The following is a 14,843-nucleotide window of genomic DNA, read 5'->3' on the forward strand; positions in this document are numbered from 1 at the left end:
GAATTGCCAAATTATGTGGGACAATAGAGCAGAAATCTTAAACAAGTTGTAAATAGTACATTTCAAAATCAACCTAACGGTAAATAATCCTCATTATCTATGAACTTTATTGTATGTACTGATTTACTTGTGCAAAGAATGCAAGTCTTGGAGATGTAAAGAATCTGGTCTTAATTGTGTGCTCATTGGCTAGTTTGGGATTCTAAGCATGTTCATTCTGTCACAAAGTACAAAGTATCGGGAGATATCCAACATGAAAACAAACCAACTGAATAAAGTAATTGTTTATTGATCTGATACACTGCTGTGATTTCAAGGGTGAACCACTCATAAAACTAAAACAAATGACCAGCATATCATTTAATAAAAAAATATTGCAACAAGTACGCTAATAATACAAAAACAATGACTGGGAAAAAAACATTTGCTGTATCAGGTATAGCACCAATGGATTAGTCTCAGCCAGCTAAGTCAACCATATTTAAAATTGATATGTTCCCATAGTGTGTACTGGGGCTTGATGTGAAAGTTCACTGAAGCTATGCAACAATGTACCAAAAGGCTAACCTTGGGCACACGACTGGTAAAAAATGACTGTGGAATAGTTACTGATCTTATTCATGTACGTTACATAAACAGCACTGTAGGCAAAAGAGAGCACTGAACACATATTCAACAAGCAAAAGCAAAATTACCTGCACATCACCTGTAGCATTTAAGAGCATTATTTTGCAAGGTACAGGTATTCATGTTCAGTACACGACTGCACTGACTACAGCAATTTTAGCAGGAGACGCCGAGATGTGTCTCTTTGGTTAGCCGTGATGGACAGGAGGCTGAAGATGGCACTGTAGGTACTTGCTTCATGACTCCCTGAAGTCTACAGTAAGGGCATTGTTGGTCAGTTCACAAAGGAGAAACATGTCAACATATTTGAAAATACGCAATACCCTGCAGTACAAACACAAAAGATTCAAGCCCTGTCTTTGCTGAAGTGTAACACGTTTAATATCGTTGCAAATTGTGTTATTGTTGTACACAGCTGATGTCATTTATTAATTTTTAATGTGCATTTGTTTAACCTGAGATCTCCATCGTCCGCCCACAGTCTTCGAGTGCTACACAGCACCAATTTAATGCGCCTTTTACGAAAGGTTGAGCAGACAGCTTTATCAGTAACGTGACCATCCCAAGGAGTTTATTCTCAAGATAGATGTTTGCGTTTGTTCTCTCTTGCGACAGCCTCCCTAAGTCTGGATGCCCTTGCGAAGCCGCTTGCTGGGAATTCGGAATGTGCTGCGTATGGACTTGCACATCCTCCGGTCGCTTTTCAAATTCATATATTCCCATATCAACTGTCGCTGGAAAGAGGGGAACATAAAAAATTCCTCTCCGCTCCTGCGAATGTCAGCAACACGAATTGGGTTCCTATCAGGTCGGGAATCAGCTGCCAGAACGCATATTTCAGTATGAGGCCGGGCGCTCATTCTCATTTTAGCATCAGGGTAAAGGTTAATCCACCACACTTACCGTTTAAAGTGAACTGGGAAAAAAAAGCAGGTCGGGCACCAGTTTGTTACACATGAGATTTTAAAATTTTAAGTCAGTTTACTGAGAGATTCAACTAACCAACAACCCTTAAGGGAGGTAGTAGTAGTGCTTTGTGAGCCCATCTGAGAGAATATTAGCTGTGTTCTGCACAGGAACACATTGTTGAAGTTGTGCAAGATAAGCCTGCCATACTATTAGCAACAGCTCTCAGGGCCTCGAACACTTGAGCGAGCTGATCGAGTAAGAAAAATCAAATAAAATGACTGTACAGTATTTATACCACTGCTATTTAAAAAAAAAAACCTGGATTAACAATAAAAAAGTACCATTATATATGAAAACAAACCGAAAAACATAAAATATATAAATTAACAAAATGTTTCAATATAAATGTCTCTGTAAACACAAACAGGAAATTCAAACAGGAAAAAAACAAGGTAGTCCTTCTGGAGAACCCATTTCTGGAGATGTTGCCACTCTCACAGGGAGTCTTAAATACGAGTAAAACGTGGAGCGCCGGTCTGCCTCTGTAAACCATGAGAAACGCGGGAGAGCATGGTCCTGCTAGTGCAGCTACCTCTCTCTGGTGATCAGCGGAAAACAAGGAATTGTGGGACAGAGGAGTAGAGATTCCCTTTGTCCTCATTCTTCTGGCTTCTCCTGGTCCAGTTTGCAGTGGCATGTGGGCCCCACTTGTAAGGAGAGGTGTGTGTGGTGGGGGAGTGAGGGCATTGGGGGGTGGTGGTGATGTTGACGGGGTGTTGGGAAGGGGGGACCCCTCCTTAGCTGAAGCACACCGGCCCGATGGTGAAGCCGAACTCCTGCGTGAGGTCGCTGCTGCCAAACACCGCCAGGTCCCGGATCGGGAGCAGGTCCGGCTCATCGAACTGAAATGTGGACTGCTGCGGCCCAGAATCCCCTTCTTCCACGGGCTGCTGTGCCATCAACAAGGAACAACAGCCACAAACGTATCATCGACCCGGGTCCGGGCTGAAAAGCTGCTTAATTACCCAGCTTGCACACCGAGACACTGTTATTCTCCACAACGCTGCTGCTTAGTGAGACAATTGATCTGCTCAAGTGACTTTCAGTAATATCCAATGCAAAGCCAGTAGCTTTAATTACTCATATCCAATGAAGACCTTTCATTGGGACAACCAATGAAAAGCAGCCTTTTGGCCATTTTGTGTACAACACATCAATTTGACTATTTATTGTCCCTGATAAATAAATACATACATAAAATTATTATTAGTATTAACTATTGTAACTTATTACTATTATTATTATTATTATTATTATTATTATTAATAATAATAATAATAATAATAATAATAATAATAATAATAATAATCTATAGAGAAGGACTCATCTGGACAACTTCTCAGGGACTAGCCTGAAATAAGGAATGCTGAAGCACACTGAGCTTGGGGCAAGACACTGTTTAATGAATCAGGGGAGATGGAGTTTTTCTCTATAGTTTGACCGTCCTGGCTGTTGAGCACCTAATTAGTCCTCCTTTATTTAGCCGGCTTGAAGCGCATTGGGCATCTTCCTTTTTTATAAGATATAACCACCAATCACATTAAGACGCCCTATTATCTTGTTGTGTGGTTGAATTCAGAAGTATTTGCAGTATTTATTCTCAAATTAACCGGATAGCGTGATAGGTTTCATCTCCGTAACACAAAACCTCTGCCCTCTATGGTTTCTGGGTTCTATTTGGCGGAAACAAATCCAATAAATATGTATGAATAAACTGATTTTAAAATTCAAAGTCATTAAATGAAAAACGACGGTAGGAAAATACGCACCACGCAGTCTCTCAGCGTGCCCAAGAAACTCTGCCTCCGAGTGTTGGCCAGGAATTTGACGTCTCTCTCCCTCGGTCCCAGCCTGCTCCCATGGCGACAGGAGAACGTCACTCTCTGCGTGGCCGAACGGCTGTTCAGCCGGAGGAACCTCATCTGGACCACACTGGCGCCTGGGTACTCAAACTGGGACGGGACGGGACGGGTCAGGACAGGTCAGGAAAGGACAGGGGAAATAAAAAGGCTTTTTTTCTGAGGCAGATCACAGAGAGGACATCTTCTGAGGATTCTAAATCCCAGGGGGCATTGCAAGAAGCAGACCATTTTTGTTATGGTTTCAACTTGAACACTAAGCTCTCTTAAGGCTTTGGAACATTTTGTGAAAATATGTTTTCTCCTGTTTAAGGGGCATGCAAGGGTATATATCCGAAAGCAGCAAATAACACATTTAAGAATAAGCCTGAAAATGTACACAATCGCCCTATCAGAAGCCACGAACACAGAAATCTACAGCCACATATTCGATACACCCATCTCAGCTTTGTAAAGCAGTTTCTTATTCTGAACGCAGCTCTAGAGGTTTGGAGAGCCCACCTGGAAGCCCCTCTCCAGCGTGCTCAGCCAATGGAAAGAGCTTTCAGCTCCAGAGTCCTTCAGCCACGCTTTAATGGGCACCTGCAGGCAGACAGGATTATCACACTCGAGAAGCCGGGTATCGGTAATGCGAGGCTATTTGTAAATGCAAATACACCCCCTGCCTCCCTTACGGTGGGGTAAGACAAGAGCAAAAGAAAATTACAGAACGGCATGTTTAAAAAAAAAAAAAAAATGTATGCAAATCTGGACACGCCACGGCACTCTGATGTCACGCCTTTGAGACGGCGGTTCGTTAGCGTGTGCTTTAACGCTGCGCGTTCAGCTTCAGACTCTCAGATTAGCATTAACTCCAAACGGGGAATTTTCTGGGAATGAGTAGGCACTTCAATACTAGGGGTGCCTTAAATCCGGAAATAGCATAACGGACGTAACGGGTCAGCTCTGAAGTGATTCATGTTATGTAAACTTGAATGCCAGTTTCTCAGTGAACTGGCCCTGTGCGACCTTGAGGTGCCTGCACCTGTACCTGTTCGTTCCTGGGGGACACGCAGGTCTGCCCCCCGGCTGTGGTGAAGTTACAGTGCACCAGGAGAGCGTCCGCTGGGCTGCCGAGGTTTGGGTCGATGTAATACATCCCTGGAAAAGACAAGACCGCTCTGGTCAGGTGTACAGAACCCGTGTATGACATCATAATTTAAACGGAATGTTTGTGCGCACAAAATTGTGACGTATTGCACAGCAAATTACAGTGCAGTGTGATGATGGAACATTTTTTTTTTCTTCAAATGGGGCGTAAAACATCTTTCATGGCTCCAGATGCAGCCTTTGCTGAGATTTCACCCGTCAGTCCATCAATTCATCAATTAAAAATGAAATATAACCTCTGTCTAAAAAAATGAGGTGCCCTGGGTCCAGGAGGCACATTACAGAAATGAACGCATTACTTATCTGAAAACTGTCATGACTGATTACAAAGCCCTTAAATTAATATGGGACATTTGTTCCTCGTAACATTACCATCCAGTTGCGGCCTTCAATCCTCAGTAAACCGTAAATCACCCTCAGTGTCCAATTCCGAACAATCAAAGCTTGCTAAACTGGAACTGGAACTGGAACTGCAACCGTGGTTGGAAGGGAAGCACTGTGTGCATCCTACACTGGGAAGCCCCGGGCCTGGGTTTGTGACCCCCGTGGTCCCTCCCCACCACACCCTGTAGAGCAGTGCTTCCCAAATAGTGGGTGAGCACCTTTGCTTGGGTCAAGGCTTGTCCTGATATCAGGCATCAACCCAACTGGGAACTACTGCTCTGCAGAGGTAAATGTAAGCTGAAAGTTTACTTCTGTAGCAACATGACAACATTTCATGTCTATAATACACCTTCCACTACTAAACCAATGATATTAAACAGTGAACTCGCTTCAGTTGTTTAGACACACATTTGTATTTTAACTTCATTTGTGAACAAGTCAGACGAGATGTTAACACAGGGATGGGTCACAGTGAAACGTCCTCTGCAGCTGCTGCGGCATCTTATTAAGCTGCGCAAATGGGACAATGTGTTAAAAAAAAAAATAAAAAAACTGTCAGTTGCTCTGGATGAAAAGTATCTACTAAACGCCTAAATGCAATATAAATGTAAATGATTTCACTTGTTAAGTGGGTCACGGGAACCCATAAGCTGGGAGCCAGTGATGTACTGGGTCGCGGGCTCGGCTGAGCTCCAGACCCAGCGACGCGCGGATAAGGCTCTGGAGCGTGACCGTGAGGGTGGACGGACACGGGCACGCCCGCGGGGTTCTGACCGCTGGGGAAGTCGGGCCGGCACAGCCACAGCTCCAGGCAGGTGGCGGCCGGGTGCTCCTTGGTGCCGTCGGGCGGGTCCACGAGCAGCCGCAGGTCCCGCTGCAGCGAGTCGAGCAGCGACTGGATCAGCGGGTAATCGGGCCGGTCCGATGCGTACGTCAGCTCCTGGGAGAGGGGGGGACACACACAGGGAGGGAGTCTGCACAGTGCATCTACATTTCCTTCAGAGCAGGGGCCTCAAGAACTTATAAAAGCTTTTATTAACTATAAAAACTGTGGCCCCAGGGCCAAATCGGGCCCTCTGTGCCTTTTTTTACTAGGGACATGTTCCGCTTTAATTCATTTTTCCACTCTGTTTGAAGGTGCCTGGGAAGCGCTTTTGCACTGCATAACTGCTCAAAATTATTATTATAATAATAATAATAATAATAATAATAATAATAATAATAATAATAATCCTTCGTGCTTACGGTCACCCAAAAGTATAACGATATAAAAGTACAGCAATAAAAAATGACAATTCGCTTATTTACATGAACTCCACTATGTATTCCAAATAGATTTAAGGACAGGATTTACAGTTACTGAATAGAAATCGGTAGGAGAATGCCATGGTAGGACAGAGACAGCATGCTGCATGCATGAATGTGACTATACTCTGCTGGTCTCCAAGGACCTGGAATACTGAACCTGGCCCAGAGGGGAACCAATCCAAAACTGCCAGCTTTTCCCAATAATGTATGGCACATCCATCCATTCACATTTAGCTTACATAATCATCTCTTCTGTTTTTAATTAAGCCGGTAACTGTTTTAACTGAAAACACTACAGTGCTCTCGGCTTAAAGTGTCAAAAATGAAAAATTATGGGTAGTTTTGCTTTCGGGACTTGGAGCAGGCAATGACCTACTATCAATGTGAAGAGAAATAAATGTAACTAATACCCAGCGTGCTATGGAGCAAGCAAAGTCATGCATAAACAAACACATAGCTAGAATGTGTAGCTGCTCGCTAGATGAATTAGCAACAGTGTACAGTATGCACTCAACACTGGCCAGTTAATAACAAAAAGCCCATAAATCACGTTGAGGTCCAGATTACGATTTCTTCCTTTTGGCACATAAAGCGGTTTATAAAATGCTTTGTTGTAATAGCAAAAAAAAATAAAAAATTGAGAATCAGCGTTAAAAAGTATGTTTATTGGGGCACCAAACACCCGCCATAATACATGTTTTCTGATGTGTTTTTTTCCAGGGAAAGCTTAAGGGAACGTGTAGGAGACATTAAAAGTCATAAGCTGACAGCAAGGGTGGTGTGGAGGACATCATTAACTAAAAATGACTTCATCGAATCACTCTTTAGTGTGGAAGAAGTCTGAACTAAAAAAAAAACACCATTTTTGGCTGGACTGTAACAGCGGGGCCAGCCCTACCAACGCAAATGTCTGTGACTGAGTGAGTGACTGAGTGATGAAGTTACACCATTGGTCGGCCGCATCACGTGTGTTAGGTCCAGCCATATACTAGGTTTGACCTGGTCTTGTGTAATTGAACAGTGCGCCAATGCAGTCTGGTAAATTATGTGACAGTTTTCTGAACGGGGGTAACTTACCTTTAGCTTTGTCAGTGTGAGGTTCACTGCGGGCCCCGGTGGACCTGGGGGACCAGGTGGCCCCTGAAACATGGCAGACGAAAAAAAAAATTCAAACAAAAACGGTCATGCAACGTGTCAGTGATGAACATCATCCATATCTCCAGCAGCAATAATAGACCAGGGAGGTAAAGAATTATACAGTATTTAAAAAGGCCATTTTATCATTGAACATATAGTGGTTTACAATGACAGCCTGTAAACATAATGCAGTTTACAGACTATTGTACTGTAGATTTTGAAACTTCTTTGGTAGAACAAAAGAAACACACTCCAAAAATTCAGGAGGGAAAATTGTCTGTATTTCCTCCTATTTTTGGCTAAGGTCTAGTTGCTATGCAGCCTAGTGTGCCTAAGGAATTCCAACAACATACTTTTTTTAGTTCAGGACTACATGGAAAGAATATACAAGGTAAAATGTGTGTACACCGTCGTATTAAATTCTAATATAGTATCTTTGCCTACAGATGGACCACAGCTGGGTCCTTTGTGATGTCACGGCGTGTGTGAATGGGCTTATCACAGATACTAACAGGCAGCCCCATCGGCCCAGCTGGTCCTGGCAGTCCTTCAAACCCTTTCAGTCCCTGTGAAATGACATTTTAAAAAGGAAGCATTAAGCATGAAAGGCCCCCCATTCCACAAAATGCAATTTCATCTGATGCCTTTTGGACAGGCCGAGGAAACCAGGCATTCACGCAACCAGCGTTCAGCCTGCAAATGCACTTCCACTAAAAGGCATGTGGTCCAACTGACGCTAGCTACTCCACACGCCGAGACCTTATTTCAATTGATCTTGTGCTTTTGCCCTGGTTCGTGTAACCATACACTGCACTGCAGTTAAATGGTAAATGGACTGCATTTATATAGCGCTTTTATCCAAAGCGCTTTACAATTGATGGCAGTTCCCCAGAGCTACTCCAACTCCCAAAATGCACTGAGGCAAAAAGAATACAGGAAGTGAACTTTAGTAAGTATGCTTGGTGCCAATGGCCTCTCAGTGGCTCATGTTGATATAGGGTACTGCCAGTGGCCACAGGCTGGCACATTAATGTAATATCCATTCTCATACTACTGATGGAACAATGTCACTATGTTTGCCTCAATATGTAGATGCGACTACACAAAAATCGCAGTGTACCAGCTTTACAGCCTACGGATTGCTTTGCCCCAGATAAACAAATCCTACCCTGAAACAGCGGATGCGCTTTTAACGTACCTTTTCTCCAAACAATCCCTGTGGGAAGAAAAACAAGACAGGATTCAGAGCTGTATTCTGTTTCTACCCCCCACCAAATCTCATATTCAGCCCAGCTCAGCGCCTTATAGGCTGCTCCTGGATTCAGCTGTCACATCACATACAGATCTACAGCGACCTCATTTCCTTTCCCTGCCTCGAGGTCGCACTATCCCTCGTCCACTCTCCCCTCGCTTTAAAAAATAAAAAGAAAAGAAAAAAAGAATGTACGCCATGGTCTGGTGGAAAAGGAAAAAGAGGGGTTAAAACAGCTCTCCTGAGGTCAGTTACTCAAGTCCACTGGAGAGTCCGGTGGATTACTGCCAAGGCGCTGACTCCGGGCTGGTGACCTAATGCGTTTCCCCGGGTAACGGGCCCTGATAAATGGCTCCGTCCTCGGAGAAAATCAATAGCCATTTCACAGGGCGCTTAAAGGAGGATATCACCGGGAGGGAGGAGGAGGAGGAGGAGGAGGAAGCAGCTGAAAGAGCAGGAGGCGGCCTGAGATGGGGAGGGGGAGGGGGGGGGGACTTACAGGTAGTCCGGGCATTCCAGGGTCCCCACGCGTCCCGATGGGACCGATGTGTCCCTGTGGAAAGACAAACAACAGTAAGAGCTGCACTGCACTCAGCTCTGTCCTGAGAGCCACCGCCAATTAGCCTCACCTCCTGGTTTTCAAACATACTTATCCTCTTTCACTCTATCTGGAGTGCCCCATTGTACTTACAAGAGCATCTCTTTGCCACAACGTCCTGTGTTGATTCGAGGGCAATGGGGGGGCGGGGGGGGAGGTGTGTGGGGGGTGGAGGGCATGGGGGAGCAGCACACACTCTCCTCCGGGGAGCACGCAGCCAGCTGCTGCTTCTGTAATGTTCCAGGGCCAGTGCTACGTAGCCACTCACTGACTAACACCCTCGTTCCTGGGCAACACTGCAAGCGAACGGTGCCCAGTGCCCCGTGCCCTGTGCCGCATTGGCACCATCAGGATTCCGTACCACAACGTGGGGGCACGCCTTAGCGCAGTGCCGCAGGTCGACGTGCCCCCCCCCAGTTCTGTGTTTCGCCTGTTCCTCACACAGCGAAGGCCACCCCCCCCCCCTCCCTTCGCGTTCGTTCTGCAGAGCCCACACGCGGCCTCTCTCCCAGGATTTAACGGGGTCGCCGGGGAAGCATGAGACCGTGGCATTTCGATACGGCACCCCCCCCCCGCCACGGTGGCCTTTGAAACGCGTCACCGACCGTGAAGTTCAATCCCAGAATTCTGAGCGAGGCTACGCAGCCAACCCGAGGTTACGATAAGTTTTCCAGACCGCGCCGCCGTTTCGATTAGCACCTAGCACCGCGGAGGAGCACGTGCGGTCCACGCGTTCGGTTCACCGAAGCCTCCGTCTCGCCATTTTGACAGAGTAAATATACGAGCCAAGCTCTGAAACGGTAGCGCTGTATGGACGGGACCGTATATTGCATTCTGGGAATACATCTGGCGGTGGAACTGACTGCTTAATCATAGCCTTCACATCGCTCATAAGCACTGGTCTCGCAAACGGCGAATAGAGCTGTTCATCACAGTCACCCATGAAAGTTCAGGCCCGATTTCTCCAATATTTCTTTTGTGTTTATGGACGGCTTTAAATGCTCGACTGTCTTTATAAAGGGGTTGGGGAATTTTTCCCAAAATTGCTTCATTTATAGTTTTTTTTTTCTATTTTCTATTTCCAGGTAAATGTCCAGCACCGTGTGACAGCCTGTTTCCAAAACCGTTTTGGCACAAAAATAAAGGTAGACAGTTAGAGCCAAGTGAGAGAGACAGAGACCTTTGAGACATATAACTGTATACAGCTGTTGAAGGAGTGCTGTGTTACCTGGTCTCCCTTCTGTCCCGGTGGGCCCGATTCCCCCAGAGAACCCTGGGTGCCCTGAAATGAGCACAAACCGTCAGCCACCAAACACAGTCATCACCTCGCACAAGCAGAAGGGGCATCTTATTTTTTTTGTGCGCCATTTTCTCCCCAATTTAGTCGTTATGCCAATTCCCTGTGTGTATCACACAGTGCTGGTCGATGCGCTATCCTCTGTCGGTCTGGGGAGGGTGTAGACTACCACATTCCCCATCCGATACATGTGGAGTCGCCAGCCGCTTCTTTTCACCTGACAGCGAGGAGTTTCACTGGGAGAGCGTAACGCGCATGGAGGTTCACGCTATCTCCCCCCCAGATCCCCCTCCCAGCTGAACAGGCTCCCCGACCAACCAGTAGGAGTCGCTAACACAACGATCAGGACTCGATCATACCCTCACCGGCTTCCCCACTCGCGAACGCTGCCAACTGCGTTCGTAGGAACGTCTGACCAAGCCGGAATCTTATCTTATTTTTTCGTACACGCAGCCCATTTCTACGGCTGGATATCACGCTGCGGCAAACCAGGTTAAGTACCGCGCGCTCACGGGCACCACGGCAGCACTCAGGCCCGCAGCCTTTGGCTTCACGGGCCCTGTTCCCCAGCCATTACACCACACCGCCACAGCTGTGCTATTAACGGCCATTAAGCTGAAGAGCAAGGTCATATTTCACAGCTGAGAGTTTTAAGGTGTTTTGTGTGGGAGGGCGTCACTCACTGTCACTCAGTCTGTCAGGGCCATAATAACACTCTTCTCGCTCTCTCCCTCCATCTCTCCTCTCTCTTCCCACACCCCAATCTATCTCCACACCCTGTCTCGCTCTGTCACTCTCGGTTACAGCCTCCCTCTCACTCTCTCCTCTCACTTCCCTTCTGTGTCTTCCATCACTTCCATCCCTCTCTGAATTCAATCAAATACGATTCGATTCAAAAATTCTGTATTGGCAAACCTTTACATAAGAACATTACATTAAACAAAAACTGAAATACGTGTCACAAAATAATTTACATAACCAAATAACCAAAAACTGTAAATAGAAAATGAATAAATTCACAATTTTACATAATTAATTATCACTAGGGGTCACAACTGTCACTCTCTCTCTCTCTCTCCATCAGCCCATCACTCCCCTGTCTGGGAATAGTAGATCAGTACACTTTGGCACTGAGGAGTCACAGCGCACTAGACTCAGCCTGTCATAGATGTTGCATTAGCTATTCCGAGCTCCAGGTGTACCTTCAGTCCGTCTCCTCCAGGAGGCCCCGGTGGGCCCATGGTCCCTTTCTCCCCCTGTTTGAGACAGAGCAACTTTCTGAAAGAGACACAACCTGACAGGAACGATGCCGCGATCGCCGATTAAAGCTGCAATAAAAACTCCTAAAACAGGAACCATATTATGTATATGCTGCTGTTGCTATTGGTTTAACCCATCGGACAGTCATACCTCCGCCCCTTTCAGACCAGGACCCCCATTTTCCCCTCGTAAGCCGGGGATACCCTGAGAGAGAGAGAGAGAGAGAGAGAGAGAGGGAGGGAGAGAGAGAGAGAGGGGGGGGTGGAGAGAGAGAGAGAGAGAGAGAGTCAAAGACAGTAAGAAAGTAAGTGTGAGAGAGAGAGACAAAGAGAGAGAAATTATCAGTGTCAGCATATTCCCATCATATAATCGATAGGCTCCTCTCCAACATGGAAAATTAATGTGTAATACATACTGCAAAGTTGCATCAGCCATAGCTTTGTAAAAGGGCTGCTATAGTAGGCTGGGAAACTGTTCTTATTGTTTCTGGTTTTCATGCACGTTCCAATGTATTTCATATATTTCCATGATCTAATGGCCATGAGGGTCTACCCCACTGACTGTAGAAGGTCCCCCTGCATGGCACAGAGGCGGGGCGAGACTTACGAAAGGTCCCTGCCTCCCTGGGGGTCCCATCACTCCGGGCTCTCCTCTCGCTCCCTGGAAAACCAATAAAATAATATAAAAGCAAAAACAAGAGACAAACAACTTCCACATGATAACTAATGCCCTCAGGCATCATCAAAGAAAGAAATATAAATGAGGAGAGGAAAAAATGATTTACAAATCTCATGTTTACTTCCTCTGCACTGATATTTCTGAAAGTGTTTAAATGCTCAACCAAATTGAGATTAGACTTTGGGATGTGAAGAGAACAAAGAGAGAACAAAAACAAACGTACCACGCTCAGAAAAGAAAGGCTGAACTAAGGTTTAACTGACAGCACCAATAATGTAGACAAATGTATGTGGTGTAGTGGTGGGTGTCTCTCTCACTTGGTATTGCTGGCCTTGATGGGCTTGGGCACCATTTTATACAAGAATGTTTTCCTTATGAATTCTTTAAATAATATATAAATACAGTATGTTTCAATAGTGAATTTGCACACCGAGCTTAAGCTCAGCTGTGAGGCAAACACAATGCCCTCACACAAAGCTGTCCTTGTGAACACATGGAATTTCTCTCAGTTGTATTTCATTGTTGGGTGAACACATAAAAGAAGATGGCCTTTAATCCAAAAACTGATACATTTCATGTTGATTTAAAATGGATGGGTTAAACTGCACCAAGAAAATGTTCCAGAATGTATTGCACTGTGGACGGGACACGCTCGGGTAATCTCAGCGCGTCCCCCTCGAAAACCTGACCTTTTCTCCTCTGGGTCCTCGCGTGCCCCTCATTCCTGCCTTCCCCGATTTGGCCTGGAGGAAAACGGAATCAATACAAACCGAATGATAAACAAACGCACACCAATGCGGTTCACAGTAGCCCGGGCTGCGTAATTGTAAGCATATAAAAGCCAAACATAGAAAAATGAGAAGTCGATAAACGCTGGTGGTTAGAAAAGCCCTTAAGCTGAGAGACCTTAAAGAGGTAAAACGTTTTTAAAAATGAAATAAACAGAAACGAAGACACATCTTACCCTCCGTCCAACGTGACCCGTTTTTCCCTGGCGACCAATTTTTCCATCTTCCCCCTGAAAAGCATGCTGGTTAGATCTGCCCGAGTCCCCAAAGATGCCTTTTCAATCTATGTGCTAATTATTCAGACTGACAGCCTGGGTTCAAATCAATAGGTGCCCTTAACTTTGACTAACGACTAAATGCAAGTGGTCTGTCGTTTGACATCTGGCATAAATCTGCAATGGCACGTTTCAGAAAAGATGGGTGAAAACTCTGAGGAACATAATTAAAATGATTAAGTCTAATGAAAGATTTTCATTTTTTACCTTTTCTCCCTTTGGTCCCTGTCTTCCTGCGGGCCCTGGACCGCCAATGGGACCCTGAGAACAGCCAATAAAAACATGTGATGTCACGAGTCAGTAAAGCACAGCTATGACCCTTTGCTCAATTAGCAGAAACAAGAACAGGTCACAATGGTGTAACTTCATAACTGGGCCGACCAATGGTGTAATTTCATCACTCACTCAGTCACAGACATTCGCGTTTGTAGGGGCCGGCCCCGCTGTTGCGGTCCAGCCAAAAAGTACGGTTGAAGTTGATATTAGTATTCCACAGTAAATTCCTCTCTCCGCTTGATATACTGCTGAATATATACTGAGGACTGTTGGGTTAAAGCACTTTGATCTATTAGGAAACACCAGCATCAGTCCTGGGATATGAACCTGCAACCGCATATTCAATAGGTCCACCAAATCAGGGGTGCACAGACTTTCAGCAACGACCAAAATATATCAATCCATGCTTTTCGCTTTTTTTTTTCTATTAAGCATTCAGCTGTATGAATATAAATAACATTAATGCATACTAACACCTTTTTCCATAGTAAGGCGTAATTGCATTGTGATGTTGCTGTAGAGCCTCACAAAATATCACGATCAAATAGGTCGGGGGGAGAATCTAAGTTTGGCTGGCCGACCTATAGTTTGTGCACTGCTGGCCTAAACAAGAACTTGCAAGCCAAGCAGAAAGCATCAAGGACAATTATTGAAGTTTGGCAGAGTGCAGTAGGAGTTACGTGGGCCGCCTCTCTCTCTCTCCACTGAAAATAAATGACTTGTGGCGAGAGCACCGTGGGAATGCTGATGATTTCACAACCCAATAGATGTCTCCCACGACCCAAACTTGGGGTGCACTGATGCACTAGATCAGGGGTCCCCTCAATCTTATCCAGAAAGGGCCGGTGTGGGTGCAGGCTTTTGTTCCAATCAAGCAGTTACACACCTGATTCTACTAATCAACCACTAGAGTCTTTGCAAAGGATCTTGACTGGTAGAATCAAGTTTGTAACTGCTTGGTTGGAACAAAAGCCTGCACCCACACA

The 14,843-nt window shown here is 45.5% G+C and overlaps 1 protein-coding gene across 4 annotated transcripts in view; it reads right to left on the reverse strand.

Annotated features, from left to right (window-relative positions):
* Positions 1-269: 269 nt before the first annotated feature.
* LOC135239969 (collagen alpha-1(XI) chain-like) overlaps positions 270-14,843 on the reverse strand; it is a 29,610-nt gene continuing 15,036 nt past the window's right edge. For 3 of the 4 annotated variants that reach the window (XM_064309009.1, XM_064309006.1, XM_064309010.1), the window contains 16 exons: positions 13,789-13,842; positions 13,483-13,536; positions 13,208-13,261; positions 12,447-12,500; positions 11,991-12,044; positions 11,783-11,836; positions 10,512-10,565; positions 9,185-9,238; positions 8,632-8,649; positions 7,946-7,999; positions 7,374-7,436; positions 5,763-5,928; positions 4,486-4,595; positions 3,957-4,037; positions 3,366-3,548; positions 270-2,486 (listed from right to left, as the gene is read on the reverse strand). In XM_064309009.1, coding sequence (XP_064165079.1) covers positions 2,334-2,486; positions 3,366-3,548; positions 3,957-4,037; positions 4,486-4,595; positions 5,763-5,928; positions 7,374-7,436; positions 7,946-7,999; positions 8,632-8,649; positions 9,185-9,238; positions 10,512-10,565; positions 11,783-11,836; positions 11,991-12,044; positions 12,447-12,500; positions 13,208-13,261; positions 13,483-13,536; positions 13,789-13,842 — 1,260 coding nt within the window. In that variant the 3' untranslated portion in view covers positions 270-2,333. The remainder of the gene's footprint in view (positions 2,487-3,365; positions 3,549-3,956; positions 4,038-4,485; positions 4,596-5,762; positions 5,929-7,373; positions 7,437-7,945; positions 8,000-8,631; positions 8,650-9,184; positions 9,239-10,511; positions 10,566-11,782; positions 11,837-11,990; positions 12,045-12,446; positions 12,501-13,207; positions 13,262-13,482; positions 13,537-13,788; positions 13,843-14,843) is intronic. The other variant, XM_064309008.1, reaches the window with a different exon arrangement.

Source organism: Anguilla rostrata, chromosome 14 (assembly GCF_018555375.3).
Source record: "Anguilla rostrata isolate EN2019 chromosome 14, ASM1855537v3, whole genome shotgun sequence".
In the NCBI taxonomy this organism is placed as follows: domain Eukaryota; kingdom Metazoa; phylum Chordata; class Actinopteri; order Anguilliformes; family Anguillidae; genus Anguilla; species Anguilla rostrata.